A 19066-nucleotide genomic window follows, 5' to 3' on the forward strand; every position below is an offset into this window, starting at 1 on the left:
TCTCCTTGATGGAGTTAGACTATAGAAATGTGACTCTCCCATCATTTGTTCACATTGGATATGCCATGTCTAAGATAGGTTCAGACTAGGGTGAGTCCAGTGTAGATCTTGGGCTTAGAAGTTGTTGTCTCCACAACCTGTGTGCTTCATGGTGCGATATTTTTTGTTCATACAGTTGTGGCTAACTTTCCAAGCTAATTTGACCCTGGACAATTATTGCCCTGACCTCAATCGGTATTGGGACACTGTTTGTTAATATGTTGGAGGTGATAATGATCTGAATGAGGGTAACTCTATGTCAGTTATCAGGCCCCTGCCCCATCTCTTTGTTCTCCTCGTTCTCAAGCGTTACTTCGATTCCCGCATCAACGTTATGAGGCTCACTGTTTTGGATTGTCTCATGAAGGGTACTGTTTATACTTGTGGTTGAAGAAACTGGCGCTGGCAGGGCTTCCATATCGACTGAGGCGGAAAAAAATGGCCCAGACTGGGTCCTTTATGAAGTCAAACTTTGATGATATCTTTATTGATTTTCAAACATGCAGGGCACTGGTGATATTAGACACTGGCTCTCCCAGGCAGATTGTTTTGATACTGTTTGTGGCCAGAAGAGTTTGCAACTTTTCCTTTTTCCACGTCAGTGGTTGCAGTGCCCTTTCTCATCCAGACTGCATGTTAATCCCTTCGAGGCACTTACAGATTTACTTAGATTTTTATGGGCTGGGCTTTTTGCACAGCTGGTCAAGTCTGTGAGGTGTTGGAGAGCATTTTAGATTTAGCAGTGTTCTTTTTCTTTAAAGGCCACTGGCTGTTGGATGTTAAAGCACTTTTTTTGGTGTGTTTACACCTCTGTAGGTGTTCTGGTGTTTTCATGTGGCATCCATTTGGCCCTCCATAACACAGACTCTGTGGTTTCTAGGAGGACTGTCCAATTGATTGTTCAGTGGCTGGACTGACTAGGACGAGGTGACGGTTGGCTAGGCAATGGCATAGTGGGCACCGCAAAGCATGCGCAAGCTGCAGCACCCTAAGGCCGGCTGCCTCTGTGCATTGCGTGATGACTGCAGCTGTTCTACAGCTCGTATGCTCCTGTGCGCCTAGGCCCCGGCCTCCTTTAAAATGATGCCCCATGGCTTCGCATGGTGGCTATCTTACCTTCTTGGTCACTGTTTTTTGTAAGACTACTGCTGCCTAATTCCTGGAACGCGGGCTTGCAGGTTAAGTGGCAGGCCTACACCGCCTTCTCCTCTCACCTTCTCCCACTGCTTGCTCGGCTCTGCACCTTGTGTCGTCTCCCCTGCAACTATCAGTCTGCTGCATGCCGGAGGGCCTACCATAGCCGCTAACCCAGCCGCTTGGGGGGAGGGTGCAGGACGCGGGATGAAGCTAGGGGGTCCGGGGTAGCAAAGGGCATGAGGGCGGTTCATTGCAGAGTAGCTTGGCATTGAGCTGGTGATCATACAGCGTTGATTCTGCCATGGGCCATGGGTTCGCTAGTCCCGCCTCTCACACAGCCTCTCAGGTAGCAAATACATCATTCTAGCAAGACTTAGAAGAGAGCTTAAATATCCAAATTCCCCGTTGAAATTTACTGGATACTGTAGAATTTTGTAACAAATGGCCAAATGGAATTTCCACTGGGGTATTTCATTTTGTATTCATTGTATTAAGGATTAGCATCATTGTAACATTGTGTTAAGGATAAGTAACAAAGCAGCTGCTAGTGAACCTTATCACTACATAACTTGAAAGCAAATCACTCTCAAACAGAAACCTTTTACGTTGAAAACGTCAATCACATGTCAAATGTGGAACATACTGTCTATTTAAAAGACCTTGTATTACCAGTCCGTTGGAATTTTGTTCACTTTAAGTAGGGGACAATACCACAGACTTTTTTTTCTCAAACAATATGTGTATCTTCCTATCCACACCTAACAAATAGATCCACGTTTTCCAGTGGAAATATTAGAAATGTACCACCTAATGTCATTCAAGGTAAACAAAACAATAATATGCTGCCTTGCAAAGTGTCTCATGAAGAAACGAGAGTGAAATATCGCGTGACTAATTGTCTGTGATGAGAGTCGCCATGGTCAAGCAAAGACTTGCCAAGTTTAAGTTTCCGTTGGCTTTAAATAGTTTCTGCTGCTTTAACGGCTTAAGTTTAATGGCGGAAACACATAATGTCCTCGCTCATGAGCATCTGCCCTCAAAGTATTTCACGCCATACGTGTATGACCTTGTGAATGATGTAACAGATAAACCTTCAAATTTCTATTGGGCCAGTAGGAAAGTAAATTGTTTTAATATTAAATCAGGAAACATTCGTTCTCGTTTATTGAAGCCTATATGCTCAACCTAATTATGTTTGCGGGTCATTCAAAGGTCAATTAAAGTTCTTGCTAGTATAACAATAATTACATTAAATATAAAGTAAAGAGAAATATAAAACTGACTGTAGCTACTCAAATAATTATGTCTTAAGACGTCTGAAGGGCAAGAATGATGTGCGCTTGATCATTCAATTAATACATTCTAAGTAGTCAACACATTAGAGCAAACATAAAAAATAGGATATAACTTCATAAATTCCTCTCAAGTGAGAAAAGGGTCAAAATCAGAAATACGTGTAGCAGAAGATGAGTAAAACAAAACAAAATAAACGATTTGCTTTCTTAAATTATTATTCACAGTTTATTTAAGTGGTTATTTGGACTAGCCCAACTGCACTTACATGCTGCGATTAAAAATGAATATGTATATATTATATATATATATATATATATATATATATATATATATATATATATATATATATATATATATACATATATATACATATATATATATATATATATATTACCTACTGGCGGTCGCCAGTAGGTAGTTATAGTTAGGATAATTTTCAATGTTAAATCTCAACATTCTATTTTGAATAACTTTGGCGCCGGTTGACGAATCTGCCTGAAATTTTCAGGAAAATGGTCTCATGGCGGTCCGGTCCTTCCCTGAAAGTTTGGGGGGGATTCGTCAAGCGGGGGCCGAGATAAAAGGGGGGTCCCAAAACGCGTTTTCCCCATGTTAATTTCCATAGGGCGGTCGATTTCACTTTTAGCCCGAACGGCTGAATGGATTTCCACCAAACTTGGCAAAATTGTAGGGACTGGTAGCCCGATGTGCCTTTGCTATGTCTCAAGATATGTGCTCCAGTGGATTTTGAGTAATTAAGGTTCAAAAAAATATATATATCTATAGCAGCGCTCCGGTAAGCGCACCGGTACGCGCACCGGGCGCGTCACGCGACTTGCGCGGAGAAAGCTGATTGGCTCTGGGGTGTCTGTAAACATTCTAAACAGTCCGGAGCGGCCGCCATCTTGTGTCTCGGTAGGATCGAGACACAAGAGGTGGCCAAAACAAAGGGGGAAATGACCATAAGGGGGCAGAGTAGACCCCCCTTGACCCCCTAGGTTTGATGTGGGGGCCATAAAAGGGCCCCACGGGGCAAAAAAAAAATAAATTTTTTTTTTATTTTCGCGGGGTGAGCGCCCGGTACGCGCACCGGTAAGCGTACCGGGGAGTGTACCATGGGGAAAAAGAATGACAGTTTTAAAAGTAGCTGATTAGAAAAAAAAATGTTTAGTTGTTTTTTTATATATACACATACATATATATAAATGCATATGCACATATATATATGCATATATGTCTATATGTGTGCGTGTAGAGAGAGGTAGAGAGGTAGAGGTAGAGAGGTAGAGAGGAAGAGAGGTAGAGAGTAGAGAGTGAGTAATAGAGAGTAGAGAGTGAGTAGTAGAGAGTAGTAGAGAGCAGTAGAGAGAGTAGCAGAGTGAGTAGTAGAGAGTAGTAGAGTGAATAGTAGAGTGAGTAGTAGAGAGTAGTAGAGAGTGAGTAGTAGAGACTGAGTAGTAGAGAGTAGTAGAGAGTAAGTAGTAGAGTGAGTAGTAGAGAGCAGTAGAGAGTGAGTAGTAGAGAGTGGGAGAGAGTAAGTAGTAGAGAGTAGTGGAGAATATTCCAAAGTTTGGCACAGCACCACTTTCACAATGAGTCCAATCAAATCATATCACTTAGAGTACTTATTGAAGCGCTGAATCTTGGTGTATATTCAAATGCTTTTATTTTCCTTAAGTTTATGTACCACAGCCAGCCGAAACGTTTCGTTCTGTACAACAGAACTTCTTCAGGGCGTTCTTATTTCCTTCAAGTTATGTTGGTATCCCGTTGTCATATAACTAGATATTTCTTCCAAATGTTAGACGAGACATAAGTATATTCTTATTAAAAGTGACTAGGTATCAATTTTACCCACACAATTCGGGCAGACTTGAGTAATTTATAGCATCCTCAAAGTCAGTCTTTCAAAAATTCCAAAGTATAGGACATGATAATCCAAATCCAAATGTTTCTCAAGAAAAGTCATTTACAATCGTTCGGAATATCGGTGTTTGGGCAGATATGATCCAGGGACCCCCAGTATGCAAGGGGAATTAGTCCCCCCTCTGCAAAGGCGCCAGTGGCCTGCATTGCAGAGAGGTGTAACAAGGGTGTGGCCTCATTACACTTCTCTGCAATGCAGCTCCCTCGCGCATACTGGAGGCTCCTGGTGGACTAGTTGACCCCAGGGACCCCCAGTATGCAAGGGGAATTAGTTCCCCCTCTGCAAACGCGGCAGTGGGCTGCGTTGCAGAGAGGTGTAACAAGGGGCATAGTCTCATTACACCTCTGCAATGCAGCCCCTGGCGCATACTGGAGGTTCCAGGTGGGCTAATAGGCCCCCAGGGGCCCCCAGTATGCAAGGGGAATTAGTTTCCCCTCTTCAAACATGCACGGGGGCTGCGTTGCAGAGAGGTGTAAAAAGGGTTGTGGCTTCATTACACCTCTCTGCAATGCAGTCCCCTGGCGCATACTGGAGATTCCTGGTGGGCTTTCAGGTCTTATATAGTTAGGAATTAGCATTAAAAAAACCTTTGAAATTCACTGAAAAAACCACAGGTTTCACACCAGTTATAGTTAGGAATTAGCATTTAAAAAACCTTTGAAATTCACTGAAAAAACCATAGGTTTCACACCAGTTATAGTTAGGAATTAGCATTTAAAAAACCTATTAAATTCACTGACAAAACCAGTTATAGTTAGCTGGAAATTTTACTGATATAAAACCAATGAAATTCCACGTTATAGTTAGTTGGACTCACTATAACTTGCGCGTGCAATGCACTGCTGATGACGTCACATATTACATCACTCATGACATGGTCAGTGACATCACTCATGACATCACTGATGACACCATCCTTGTGACATAGTGACAGACCTCCTTTCACTGTAATGTAACCCTTGAAACACATATTCAAAAATAGAAACTGAAATTTAAAAAAAAATGGAGATACCCATATCAGTTACAACAAGCAATTCAGTAATTCCACCATCTATATGCACATCCAGTCATTCACCAACAGTTCTATATAGTCACTCATACATATACTCACTTATCATATGAAGTGATACACCTATACATCCTATTACACACCGACAGTCATCCAAAAGTTACTCACACACATACTCACACGTGCAAATAAACTATTGAACATCCATTTATTTGAATATAGAGTTATACACACACTTCCACCTTACTTGTATTGAAAATTACACATATTTATTCTCTTAAACAATCACTTATAGAAACACATACTTATTTAAACAGGAACTCTTACAATCTCTTACTCTCACATATACTCACTTATATACATCAATATTCACATATACTAGATTAAAACATATGTAGTTACTGATAAAGACACTAGTGAGACAGTCATTCACTCACTAACAAACACATATACACACTCATCCATCCATACAGTCCTGCACATATGCTGTCTTCAAAACACATACAAACAGCGAGTCAGTCACTCATGCATCTATGTGCTAAGTAATACCCCCACCAAACCATATAGACACTCATACTGATACTAAGAGAAACATCTAATAACCCATATACATACGCATGTAGCTACTTACCAACACATGTAGCCACTTATACACAAAGTGAAACAATAATATATATATTTAAATATTTAAACATTACTCACTAATATTTATTTTTCAGAAAGACACATATTCACTGGATGGTGTCATCAGTGATGTCATGAGTGATGTCACTGACCATGTCATGAGTGATGTAATATGTGACGTCATCAGCAGTGCATTGCACGCGCAAGTTATAGTGAGTCCAACTAACTATAACGTGGAATTTCATTGGTTTTATATCAGTAAAATTTCCAGCTAACTATAACTGGTTTTGTCAGTGAATTTAATAGGTTTTTTAAATGCTAATTCCTAACTATAACTGGTGTGAAACCTATGGTTTTTTCAGTGAATTTCAAAGGTTTTTTAAATGCTAATTCCTAACTATAACTGGTGTGAAACCTGTGGTTTTTTCAGTGAATATATATATATATAAGTATAAATATATATATATGTGTGTGTGTGTGTGTGTGTGTGTCTTTATATGTATGTCTTAATGTATCTATGATATATATGTATATATATATATATAAATATATACATACATATATGTATATATATATATGCACACACACACTCACATACATACACTTATATAACAGTAATGATGATAGCAATGGGTGGGATGATTAGTGGATACACAAAAGATAATAAATGTGCACTTTTTGACGAATCTACAACACATTTGGTAGAGCTCAAAATTGCTGAACTAAGGTTCTACGTCTCATACAGGTTCTTCAAGGTAGCCAAAGTTATTGTAGATGTTCTAAAAGTACCGTTCCCCACGTACGTCCTATCACACTTTTTGCTCTAGACTAAAGCAAAAACTGCTGAACATGAAATGAAAATAGACACCTTTATTTTTAATTCGGTCTGACTCTGCTTTGCCACCTTATTGTAAAGATTGTGGTCACTAGCCAGCAGCCCCAGAAGGGCCCATGGTAGCTTACTGGAAGATGCCACTTCACTAAAATAGTTCCACAAGTGTCATCAACTCTGGTAACTAGTTTTGGGAAGTTGGATAATTCCTGGAAGTATCCACTGGCCCTTTCTTGTCTGGGGCCCATGAACATGACTCTGTGAACAGCTGCTGTCCATGCAGGTAACAGCGGTGGGGCGGGGAGGCCCCGTGGGGGGAATTTCAAGGGACGATGCAGAGGGAAAAGTAATTATTTATTTGATTCTCCCTCGCCATCGTCCCTCAAAATCCTCCCCACGCGGCCCCACTGCCGCACCACTCTTACCTGCATGGACCGCGGCTGCCTTTGAAGCTGGTGACACTGTGCAGCCATCATGGAGTGGGTTGAAGACATACTCAGAATGCCCCAGACCTTACATATAGACCTGCTCTCCCAGACCTTACATATTGTAATCTGCAAACGGCCTTAGAATATATATATATATTTCTTTTTTATTTTTTTATTTAGGACCATATTAGACGCCTCTGTGTGCCCTCCAATTTTTGGGGGGGTTTGCATTGTGTTCCTCATGACACCCAACAATTATATTTTCCTGTTCTGAGGTTAGTGACTTGTTTATGGACTTTCACCTAGAGAAAATGACAACTGCTACAAAAAATATCTCGATGTGATAGCTAATCAGACCACCAGTGGCTGTGATCATAAACTGGCTGATAGGCCAATTTGCTAGTTTTACTGTTACCAGCCAGCTTTGCTCTCAAGATGTGACTTTTAGGCACACACTGCACCCAGTATGTCACCTCAAATCCTTCTGGGCTCACAATATACACTGACACATCAGAACTGTCCAAGGAGTATGGTGCACTAGATGTAGCCTTTGGTAACGCTTTGCATCCAGTACCCCATCTCAGTGTCCAGTAGACAAAGCCTTTGGCTGTGTCCATTGACTCTGAGGCACACAATGTTGCATTCAACTATACACTATTCCCAGTCTCCCCACCAGGAATACTCATTACTTACTGCTTTTGCATGTGCGTAGGGGTTTCTCCAACCCCCAGTATGTTATGTTATATCAATTTATTATGTGCACTACTACCCGGAGGTGACTAGGCGCTCACGGTCCGCAATGCTGTGTTAGGAAAAGCTAATTTCTAAAGAGCCATGTTTTGAGCAGCTTCCTGAATTCAGGCAGGGATGAAGTATTCCTACGGGAGAGTGGAAGAGCGTCCATTCCTTTATACTGTTGTAGCTGAAACTCCTTCCCCCCCAATTAGCCCATTGGCCGCTCCGCTCCCGCCACCCAGCTTACCCGCACTCCCGTCCCCCTTCTTAAGGGGATCGCCGGGTGCGCTCGGGAGTGACCACTGCGCCTTTTACTAGGCCGGGTCACCCCCTTGCTCCTGCCGCTTCCTGCTCCTGCCTGTTCCTGCTGACGCCTGCCAAGCTCCTGCCACCGCCGCTGCCCTCCCTGACCCCGAGTGGCCCAGCCACAGCTGAGCTGCCCGCCCGCCAGTTTTTCCCACCGCTGCCCCCCTAAGGCCCCGCCCACCACCAGCCCATTGGCCGCCCCGCTCCCGCCACCCAGCTGACCCGCCCTCCCGTCCCCCTTCTTAAGGGGATCGCCGGGTGCGCTCGGGAGTGACCACTGCGTCTTTTAGTAGGCCGGGTCACCCCCTTGCTCCTGCCGCTTCCTGCTCCTGCCTGTTCCTGCTGACGCCTGCCAAGCTCCTGCCGCCGCCGCCGCCCTCCCTGACCCCCGAGCGGCCCAGTCACAGCTGAGCTGCCCGCCCGCCAGTTTTTCCCGCCGCTGCCCCCCTGCGGCCCCGTCCACCACCAGCCCATTGGCCGCACTGCTCCCGCCACCCAGCTGACCCGCCCTCGCGTCCCCCTTCTTATGACGCCCCCAGAGCGACCGCGCAGCAGACGCGTGCAGCAGGAGCACCGATTGAGCGCCGAAGGTGCGCCAAAGGTAAGCCCGTCTGCGCCCGTCCGCGCCTGGACCGCGCCCAGCACCAGGACCCCTGGCCCCCGCAGACACCAGCCCTCCCGCCGGACCTACAACTCCACCGAACTCCACGCTCTCAACACTGGCCGAATCCCGGGATGCTACCGAGCCACCCCGAGACGCACCCACGGACCCTTCAGCTGCCACTCCTGCAAGTACACCTGCAACCGGACCTGCACTACACCAGCACCCACCAAGCCAAACACCAGCAGCAACCACCTCAAGTGCATCCTGCTCAACACCCGCTCCGTCCACAGACACGCCATTGAGCTCTGGAACCCGCTCGATACCACAGCCCCTGACGTCGCCTTCCTCATGGAAACCTGGATGAACGCCTCCTCAGCGCCCGACATCGCCATCGCCATCCCGGACGGCTACAAGATCATCCGGAGGGACCGCGCCAACCAGACAGGAGGAGGCATTGCCATCATCCACAGGAACACCATCCGCATCACGACCAACACCGACGACACCCTCGCACCCGCCGAACACCTGCACTTCAAGATCCACATCAACCCCAAGACCACCCTCAGAGGCACCCTCATCTACAGACCCCCGGGACCACGCACACAATTCAGCGAAGACATCGCCGACTTCATCAGCCCGCACGCCCTCCCCTCCGCTGACTATATCCTCCTCGGGGACCTCAACTTCCACCTGGAGAACAACAACGACCGCAACACCACCCTACTGGACAACCTCGCAAACCTCGGACTCAAGCAGCTGGTGACCACCCCCAACCACTACGCCGGACACACGCTTGACCCCGTCTTCTCCTCCAGCAAGGACATCACCTTCAGCCACGCCACCGGACTCCACTGGACGGACCACAGCTGCGTCCACTTCAGCTTCAGAAGGACCACGATCCACCACCACCAGCAACAGGTTGCATGCAGAAGCTGGAACAAGATCACAGCCGACCAGCTCGCTACTTCTCGACAACTTTGCTAAGCAAAGTAACAGATAAATCAGTGGGAGAACACACCGCCCAAGTCCATCAAGGGGACCGCCTAAAAGCTCGCGAAAGCTTGGCACCACACTCCAGGCAAGACGAAGAGCAAAGCATACTAAAAATAATCAAGAAAAGTAGGCAAGATAGCGCCCCTGGTCCAAACGGCGTTCTGCAAGCCATCTATAAGGAGGACCCACAGTACTGGGCTAGTAAATTCGATTCGCTCTTTTGAACAGTAAACAACACAGGTGGTATCCCAGAGAGCTGGAGGGGGGCGATCATAACTCCAATCTACAAAGGCGGAGATCGTAAAGATCCAAATAACTACCGTCTGATCGCCCTCATCGACGCCGAAGCAAAATACTACGCGTCAATGATACTAGCAGACCTGGCCCAATGGTCAGATAAGAACAACAAAATACCACTGAATCAGTCTGGGTTCCGCCGTGGCATGCGAACAATGACGAATGCTATGGCCCTATGCCTGATCGCAGAGAAAAGCCTAGAGAACCGCCAGGAGCTCTACACCTTTTTGTGGACTTCAAGGCGGCATTTGACCGCGTCAACAGGCAATTGCTATGGGCAAAACTAAAAAAACTGGGCCTAACGGACTCTATTGTCTTGCCCATCATTAACCTGTACACTGACACCTGGATGCAGGTAAAAATTGACAACGGGCACTGCTTAACCCGGAAGATCAACACTGCCGACGGTCTAAAGCAAGGCTGTGTTTTGGCCCCACATCTATTTAATCTATTTATGGGTGATCTGACAGAAAGCCTGGACAAGGTCAACGCACATCCTCCCCGGTTAAGTAGCCTCTGTGTAACGCACTTATCGTACGCGGACGATGTGGTATTGCTGAGCCAGACAAAAATTGGCCTCCAACGCCTACTGCATGACATGTCCGATTATACAAAAAAGAACCTGTTAACCATAAACATCAGGAAAACAAAGGTAATGCTCATAACGCGACGACGCAAAACTTCACCAAACTTCCGAATAAACAATGATCAACTGGAAGTGGTAAATAGCTATAAGTACCTGGGGGTACATTTAGACAACCGTCTCAACTTCCATGTGCACTTTAAGGACATGGAAAAAAAAGGGTCCACCTTACTGCACGCTTTCACTAGTTTGGCAGCAGAGCTAAAAGGTCCTCTTGTCTCCCCCTTGCTAACCGCAATGAAATCAAAACTGTTACCCACAATAGCATATGGGAGTGTATTACATCATTGGAAAAGTGCTACTCTCATAGACAAAATACAAACTAAAGTCTATAAACGGGTCTTTTCCCTACCGAACAGCTCCTCACCAGCGCAAGTAAGACTTGAATTTGGATTACAATCTCAAGGACTACTGAAAAAATATGAGGCTATCAAATTCTGGTACAACGTTTGGAGGAACAAGGAGAACAAAATGAATGGGGCATTGTGGGAAGCAATCCACACAAACCCGAGCTCCGAGCACGCAAAGTACCTAAAACTCTCACTAGATACAACCGAGCTGGGACCATTGTGGGAAACAAAACTGCCAGTTTCTTCGTTCAAACAAGCGGTCGCGAGGATCGCCAAGAAACACTCGTTTCTCAACGACAAAATAACCTTCAGTGCCCGGACCCACGCCTGGATGACCATCAAATCACACATAAAGCCCATACCAGCAGCTTATTTAGACATTGCTTTCTCGTTTTTTATCAAATGTAAATTTCTTCAATTAAGGCTGGGTAACCTCCCGACAAGATTTGATCAACCAAAATGGAAACCACAAGAATCAACGGAATGTGACCTTTGTGGCGCAGGTAAACAAGACATTATTCATATAGTTTGCATCTGTCCGGCTATGTATCAAGGTCGGCGGTATTGGCTAAAGGACAAGCTCAATGAGCAAGGAGTTCGTACCTGCCGGACTGCGATAATCCAAATCTTATGCACTGCGGATCCTCAACTGATTTGTAGATCAGTTAAATTCCTGGACAGTTTCGTGGAAAAACGAGACCTATTGTCACAGGCCGACCTTCATCTTGACTTAAGAACCCTGTTTCCAAAGACAATTTGTGTCCTGAATAATTTCACTGAAACTCACGACAGTCTTTTGAACACTTAGAACTCATACTTTTTCTCTCTTTTATATAGTTAAAAGTTCATTTTAAACATTGTGGAATTGTATATATTGTAATGGTTTAATTAACCAACAATAAAGAACTACTTTACCTTTAGCTCGCTACTTCCCTGAGCAAGAACCCTCCCACCGGCGCAACGAACCCCAGCCAGGCGGCCACCAACCTCACAAAGTGGATCAGCAACTGCGCAGATGACCTCGCCCCTCTGAGGACCCCGCCTAGCAGACCCGGCAGCAAGAAAGCCCCATGGTTCATTGACGAACTCAAGAGCTCCAAGAGGAACTGCTGAGCCCTCGAGAAACCCTGGCGCAGAGACCCAACACCGGACAACATGACTGCCCTCAAGCTCGCCACCCGAAAACACCACCAACTGATTCACACCATCAAGAAAACTGCATTCAAGGAACGACTGGACAACAACACACACAACAGCAAGGAACTCTTCAACATCGTTAAAGATCTCTCCAACCCCAACGCCGGAAACAACGACATCACCCCTTCACAAGACCTCTGCAACTCCCTCGCCTCCTACTTCCACAACAAGATCGCAGACATACACAACAGCTTCAGCACTCAACCGACGCACGCCACGACCGAACCACCGCCCCCCACCACCACCCTCCGCACCTGGACCCCGATCAGCACCGAAGACACCTTCTGCACGAATAACTCCATCCACTCGGGATCTCCGACCGACCCCTGCCCTCACCACGTCTTCAACAAGGCTGACGCTGTCATCGCACCCCACCTGCGGGACATCTGCGGGACATCATCAACACCTCCTTCGACACCGCTACCTTCCCGGAGAGCTGGAAGCACGCCAATCTCAGCGCTCTACTAAAGAAGCCATCAGCCGACCCCACCGACCTCAAGAACTACCGCCCCATCTCGCTGCTCCCGTTTCCTGCAAAAGTCATCGAGAAGACCGTCAACAAACAGCTGGCCGCCTTCCTCGAGACGAACGGATCCCTCGACCTCTCGCAGTCTGGCTTCCGGGCCAACCACAGCACCGAGACCGCCCTGATCGCAGCCACCGATGACATCCGAGCCCTACTCGACAACGGAGAAACAGCGGCCCTCATCCTCCTAGACCTCTCCGCGGCTTTCAACACTGTCTGCCACCGTACCCTAGTGCAGTGCCTCAGCAACGTCGGAATCCAGGAGAAGGCACTAGAGTGGATCATCTCCTACCTCGCCGGAAGGACACAGAGAGTCCGCTCCCCCCCGTTCAGATCAGAAGCCACCAAAGTCATCTGCGGCGTTCCTCAAGGCTCCTCGCTCAGCCCAACCCTCTTCAACGTCTACATAACCCCACTCGCAGCCATCGCACGCTAACACAACCTCAACATCATCTCCTACGCCGACGACACCCAGCTGATCCTCTCCCTCACCAACGACCCCGCCACCGCCAGAGCCAACCTACACGAAGGGATGACAGACGTAGCCAAGTGGATGATGAACAGCCGCCTGAAACTGAACTCGGACAAGACGGAAGTCCTCATCCTGGGATCTTCACCCTCCGCCTGGGACGACTCCTGGTGGCCCCCCGCCCTGGGCAGTGCACCCAAACCAACAGACCACGCACGCAACCTGGGCTTCATCCTGGACTCCTCCCTCTCCATGACCAGACAAATCAACGCCGTCTCCTCGTCGTGCTTCAACATCCTGCGCATGCTACGTAAGATCTTCCGGTGGATCCCCACCGAGACCAGGAAGACGGTCACCCAGGCCCTCGTCACTAGCCGTCTGGACTACGGCAAATCCCTCTACACCGGTACCACCGCCAAACTCCAGAAGAGACTCCAGCGAATCCAGAACACCTCAGCACGACTCATCCTGGACATCCCCCGTCGCAGCCACATCTCCGGACACCTGAGAGACCTGCACTGGCTTCCGGTCAACAAGAGAATCACCTTCCGCCTCCTCACCCACGCACACAAAGCCCTACACAACCAAGGCCCAGGATACCTCAACAGCCGCCTCAACTTCTACGCTCCCACACGCCAGCTTCGATCGACCGGCCACGCCCTGGCCGCCGTCCCCCGCTTCCGAAGAGCCACCAGAGGGGGAAGGTCCTTCTCCTACCTAGCCGCCAAGACTTGGAACTCCCTCCCGACCCACCTCCGCCTGACCCAGGACCACCTCGCCTTCAGGAAGCAGCTCAAGACCTGGCTGTTCGAGCAGTAGCGGACCCCCCTCTCCCCTAGCGCCTTGTGACCCTCTGGGTGAGTAGTGCGCTATATAAATGCTTTGATTGATTGATTGATTGATTGATTGATTGATTTTAATTTTAGTGGTGGGAACTACGTAGGCATTGGCTGGACAAAACAATCTGTTGGAAGAGTACCAGCTAAAGAGGTCCAGAAGAAATTGTGGTCCTTCTCTATGCAATGCCTTATAAGCAGTGCAAAGAGCCTTACATTTGATCTGCTGACCAACTGGTAGTCAGTGCAATTCATGAATGCATGCTCTGATAGACTGGTATGTAGGAACATCCAAGACCAGTCTAGCCGCGGCGCTTTGTAGTGCCTGCAACCTTCTAAGTAAATTGGATTGTAAATTATTATACAGTCCATAACAGTAATCCAATTTGAATAGAACAAGGGAGGTCAGTACTGTTTTTCTTGTATTTATGGGAATAAAAGGCAGAATTTTACATACAATTCTGAAAGTGAGGAAGGAGGAGGAGACAACCTCAGAAACTTGGGACTTCATGTTGAGTTTGTCATCTATGATGACCTCCAGATTCTTTGCCTTGATTACTGGTTTGGGAGTAGGGCCCAGAGTGTTTGGCCACCAAACTGGTGACCACTGAGGGGAAAGGTTTCCAAATAACACCACCTCAGTTTTTCCTGAGTTCAACTTCAAGCAGTGCCTACCCATCCAGTTGTATCAACTGGCTATGATCTTTTTTGCACTTTCACTTATCTATAATAACCTATGAAAAAAAGTAAATGTGAACCCCCTATGAATGTGTTTCCTTCAGCAAATTGCACACATTATAATATGACATTTAAGATGATATATTCTTTATTTTGAGAGGTTGTCCAAAAAATCGTCACATTATGCAAATGTTATAAGAAATGTCCCCATTTTTTCTTGTGTGCAACACCAGTAACAACAATAGCACCTAGTACTGGAACAGGCCATGCCTTTGTGCAAAGTACATACTTGTACCAGACCAGAGTTTGTGTTGGAGATAGAAGCATGCTGTGGAGATTCGGGTTTGAGTTAAGATTACAGAAATAGGGGAGAGAGCTACAATAAAGCCGTTCACTCCATGTTTTCTAGAAAAGAAAGCCCTTGTCTATCTTCCAAAGTTTGTTTGACAACTCATTTGCTAAATATAAACTAATTTTTCTGGAAGAAAAGATAATTTTTCACCCTTTCGGGCATCACCCCAGCTCTCAAGTCGGGTGATGCATCATCCCTGAGATCTAAATCTGCATGATCAATTATTTGCTAACTTCACATAATACAACATCATCAAATGACAGATTAGGTCAAATTTTTTCATCTGTGAATAGTCACTTAGATTCCTTGTCTATTTGTCTACCTAAAGGTGAGATATACATAAACCAAACGACTTGAACCCTACTCATTACTCTGTCATGAATTCAACAACATGCACAGAACACAGAAGAAACTAGGCTCAGTACACCTGCCAAAGTTGGTGTCATTACACCTAGTGCTTTATTTCTGTGGTTCACTGCATAAGAAAATAAAGAACTTGTGTTTTGGAACACCCTTTTCTATAGCTCTACCGCCCCCGCTCCTTGACTAAAGTTCATCAATTTTCAATGATCAAACAATTGTGAGTAACATTTTGAGAAAATTTTGTGCACATTCGTCAAACAGAGCCAAAGAGATTAGTAAAATACTTCCTAAAAACGACAACAGTACTTAGTCGTTACTGCGCATTTTTAGTATGTGTGTGTGTGTGCATGTGTGTCTAATGCCATGAACAGTTAATATTATATTCTTAGTTATCATATATATTAACATTTTCACACAGAATGAACACGTTTCATATTGTTGAGTGAATGCATACAATCATACATTTGAAGAGAAATTTCCCAACAGTATGTGGTTGGTGGATTTAGGAAAAGAAATCCAAAATGAGGAGTGTCTCTGTTTTACTATTTATATATTATATCTTAAAATTAAAACCTAGGTTTTGTATTCTTCATAAGCACCATACTTACAAGTAAATGCTAGATTCATTCCCACCAATGTCAGGAGACTGCAGTTTCTGCACAAGAATGATTATTATGCCAACAAATAGCACAAAGTTGATCTGGAAAAAAGGGAAAATAATCAGTCACTTTTTACTGGCTTTTCCCCATCATATGCATATTCGTTTTGTATTTAAAGTGGAGGCCAAGCAGTAAAACGAATACTGTTGGTTCTTTGAAATGTATAGCCTATGGAGAAGAACAAGATATCAGTAATATACACTCAACAAGATATTTAAGGGAAATTATTTATTCATGCACTTGTTATATGCATTCGTTAAATAGCATACCTGTGCTTGGGCACGAATTTACCTTCTCAATTGAAAATAATCTTTGTTATTAGTTATAGTCAGTACTTAATCTGAGCTGGTGGTTTCCTGTACTGGGCACCCACACTAAGGACCTAATTACGATGTCAGTCGGACAAGTGTCCAACCCACCTCGTAGCGGAAACTGGACCACCCGACAAGGAGTCGGCGGTCCCGCTTCCACTATTACAAGGGCGGTCAGAAAGTGTAATTTTTTCTAATGTGGCTTGTGCTGCCGGTTGTAGCACAAGCTGAAATAGAAAAAATAAACTTTTTAAAAATCCATGCACTATGTGGCAGGCACCCTGCAGTGCCCGCCACATGATGGATGTTGTGGGGCCACCAAAGCCCTCATAGCAGAGGCAGCAGGGTTACAGGGACCTGTAGGGGCCTCCAAAATCCCTTTCTGACAGGATGTCCATATCGGAGAGGCCAACATGGAAAGGCTGTGTTAAACGTACATCATATTCCTGATGGCACCGCTGCTATTTGGGGATTATCTGTCCAACCAATACCCTGTGAGGTTCCTTGAGGCCTTCGTAAGTGCAGCGGAATGCCCCTGTGTGTTTCCCTCTGACCGACAGGACAGAAACCTATGATGTCCGGTGGAAAGCCTCAGACGAGCTCTCAGTTGGCTTTCTGCCCGACATCATAATAAAGCCCTATTTTGTCAACACCAGCACTTATGACAGTCTGCCACTTAGTGGCAATGTTTGTCTAATTTAGAGATGAGCACAACAGTTTTTTATTAATTCAGTATACATTACAAATTACAAATACTTGCAGCCCAAGCTATTCTTATTATTTGAGGGGCTGAAATTGTCTAAATTGTCTAAATTGTCATACTTGTAGGAGTGTAACGGTTAGTAGCTGTGTTGGTACTGCCATTGGCTACGCTGGCAGGGGCAATGGGTGGTGAAAGTTACAGTGGACTTCTTTCGAGTGCCCTGTCACTTATTTTTTTACACATTAAGCACTGGTTTTAGTTACATATGTCATTATAGATATGAGGTTGTATATCCATTGTATTCTATCCAGTACCTTGTATAACGGACAGTTCATCAGGTAGATGATGAGCACACCCACGCCCTCACCCAGAACCATGGAAGAATGCCTCCTGGCTCTCTTTGTTAATTGTATACTTAATCTTACTCTGTTGGAGTGTTACAACAAACATTAAAGCAAGCTGGCAGTGTCTCTTTTTTGGAATGGTTGGTAAGATTAATGATAGTGGTGGCTGGAGTTGATCACATTTTAGCAGGTGATTAATGCCGGGATGCATAATTATGTTTCACAACTATATTGCAACTGTACACCACATGGCTATAACAATGATGCAGCAAGGTGGAGTATTATGTGGTGATGCTAATCAGACTTCACTATTTAATAGTCTCACAATACCGCAAAAAGAAACAGATAGATTTACAATAATAAAGCATTAGCTCATTCCTTGTAGAGAAGAAAAGAGCAGTCAGACTTGACTGGAGGAAAATGTGTTAAGCATTTCAGAGTACCTACATGGATGATAAGTAAATGACATGACTAGAAAGAAATCCGACACCAAGTTATAAAAAGAAAGCAGATTTTTATCTTAATTTAGACAGCAAAATGAACAAGATCAGATACATATAACCAATGTTATGGATTTTAAAGGAAAACATAATCAAAGCAATTCACTACTGCAGATTTTGCAAGACTTTTCTATCGGGGTCAATACCAAAATCTGGTTGTGACAATCGGTCACTTGCAGGTCGTTGAGTGGAACCCAAGGAGTGTAAAAGCGATGTGGGTCTCAGGACAAAGCCAAGACAGTCAGTTCAATTTTACCTGGGTGGAGTAGCCAGGTAGAGAGTTGTCCTGGTTGTCCATGGTGCTGAAGCCGGAGCAGCAGTAGAGATGGGGCTTTATGACTTGCACAATACTAGTGGCGAACAGGGTGTAAAAAGTCAACAACGGAGAACCTGCTGATGTCGGCTGAAAGTTTTGTGGAGTTCCCTCGAGGTGCAGAGTCGAGTAAAGGTTGTGGGCGCTGGACTGGCGACCATCAAGGCGTGGAAGCAGTAAACACAGTGGAAAGTTAATTAAACATCCGGAGATCTTGGGGAACATGGTAGCCACCTGAAACTTAGTGGTGGTCATTACTACATTTCCCACATTGAACCATCTACTTCTGGGTGATCCCTCGGAGGGTCCAATGGCCAGTGATTCTTCAGGTCTGGTGCATTGTTTTTACTTGTGGATGCAGGGTTTTAGTGCTACTAGCCAAAGGGAGTATGGTGATGCCTTTGGCTCTCAAAGGGATCCCTCTGTCTGGGGGATGAGCCCTGTTTGTGCAGGTTCCGGAAAGCTCCCAAGGGTGCAGAGTATCATGCTTTTGATTTGTGCAGCTCCTGTGGTCACAGACACAGGTCTCTTCATTTATCCTTGTTGCAAGCCAGATCAGAACTAAGGTTCTGGTGTCAGGGGCAGCCTTAAATCC

The 19066-nt window shown here is 45.5% G+C and overlaps 1 protein-coding gene across 5 annotated transcripts in view; it reads right to left on the reverse strand.

The window, feature by feature from the left end:
* Positions 1–19066, reverse strand: part of ADCYAP1R1 (ADCYAP receptor type I) — a 978825-nt gene that overhangs the window by 268254 nt on the left and 691505 nt on the right. For all 5 annotated transcript variants that reach the window (XM_086940899.1, XM_086940897.1, XM_086940898.1 and 2 more), the window contains exon 12: positions 16250–16341. In XM_086940899.1, the coding sequence (XP_086797025.1) occupies positions 16250–16341 (92 nt within the window). The remainder of the gene's footprint in view (positions 1–16249; positions 16342–19066) is intronic.

The sequence above is a fragment of the Lissotriton vulgaris genome, chromosome 10, assembly GCF_964263255.1.
Source record: "Lissotriton vulgaris chromosome 10, aLisVul1.2, whole genome shotgun sequence".
NCBI lineage: Eukaryota > Metazoa > Chordata > Amphibia > Caudata > Salamandridae > Lissotriton > Lissotriton vulgaris.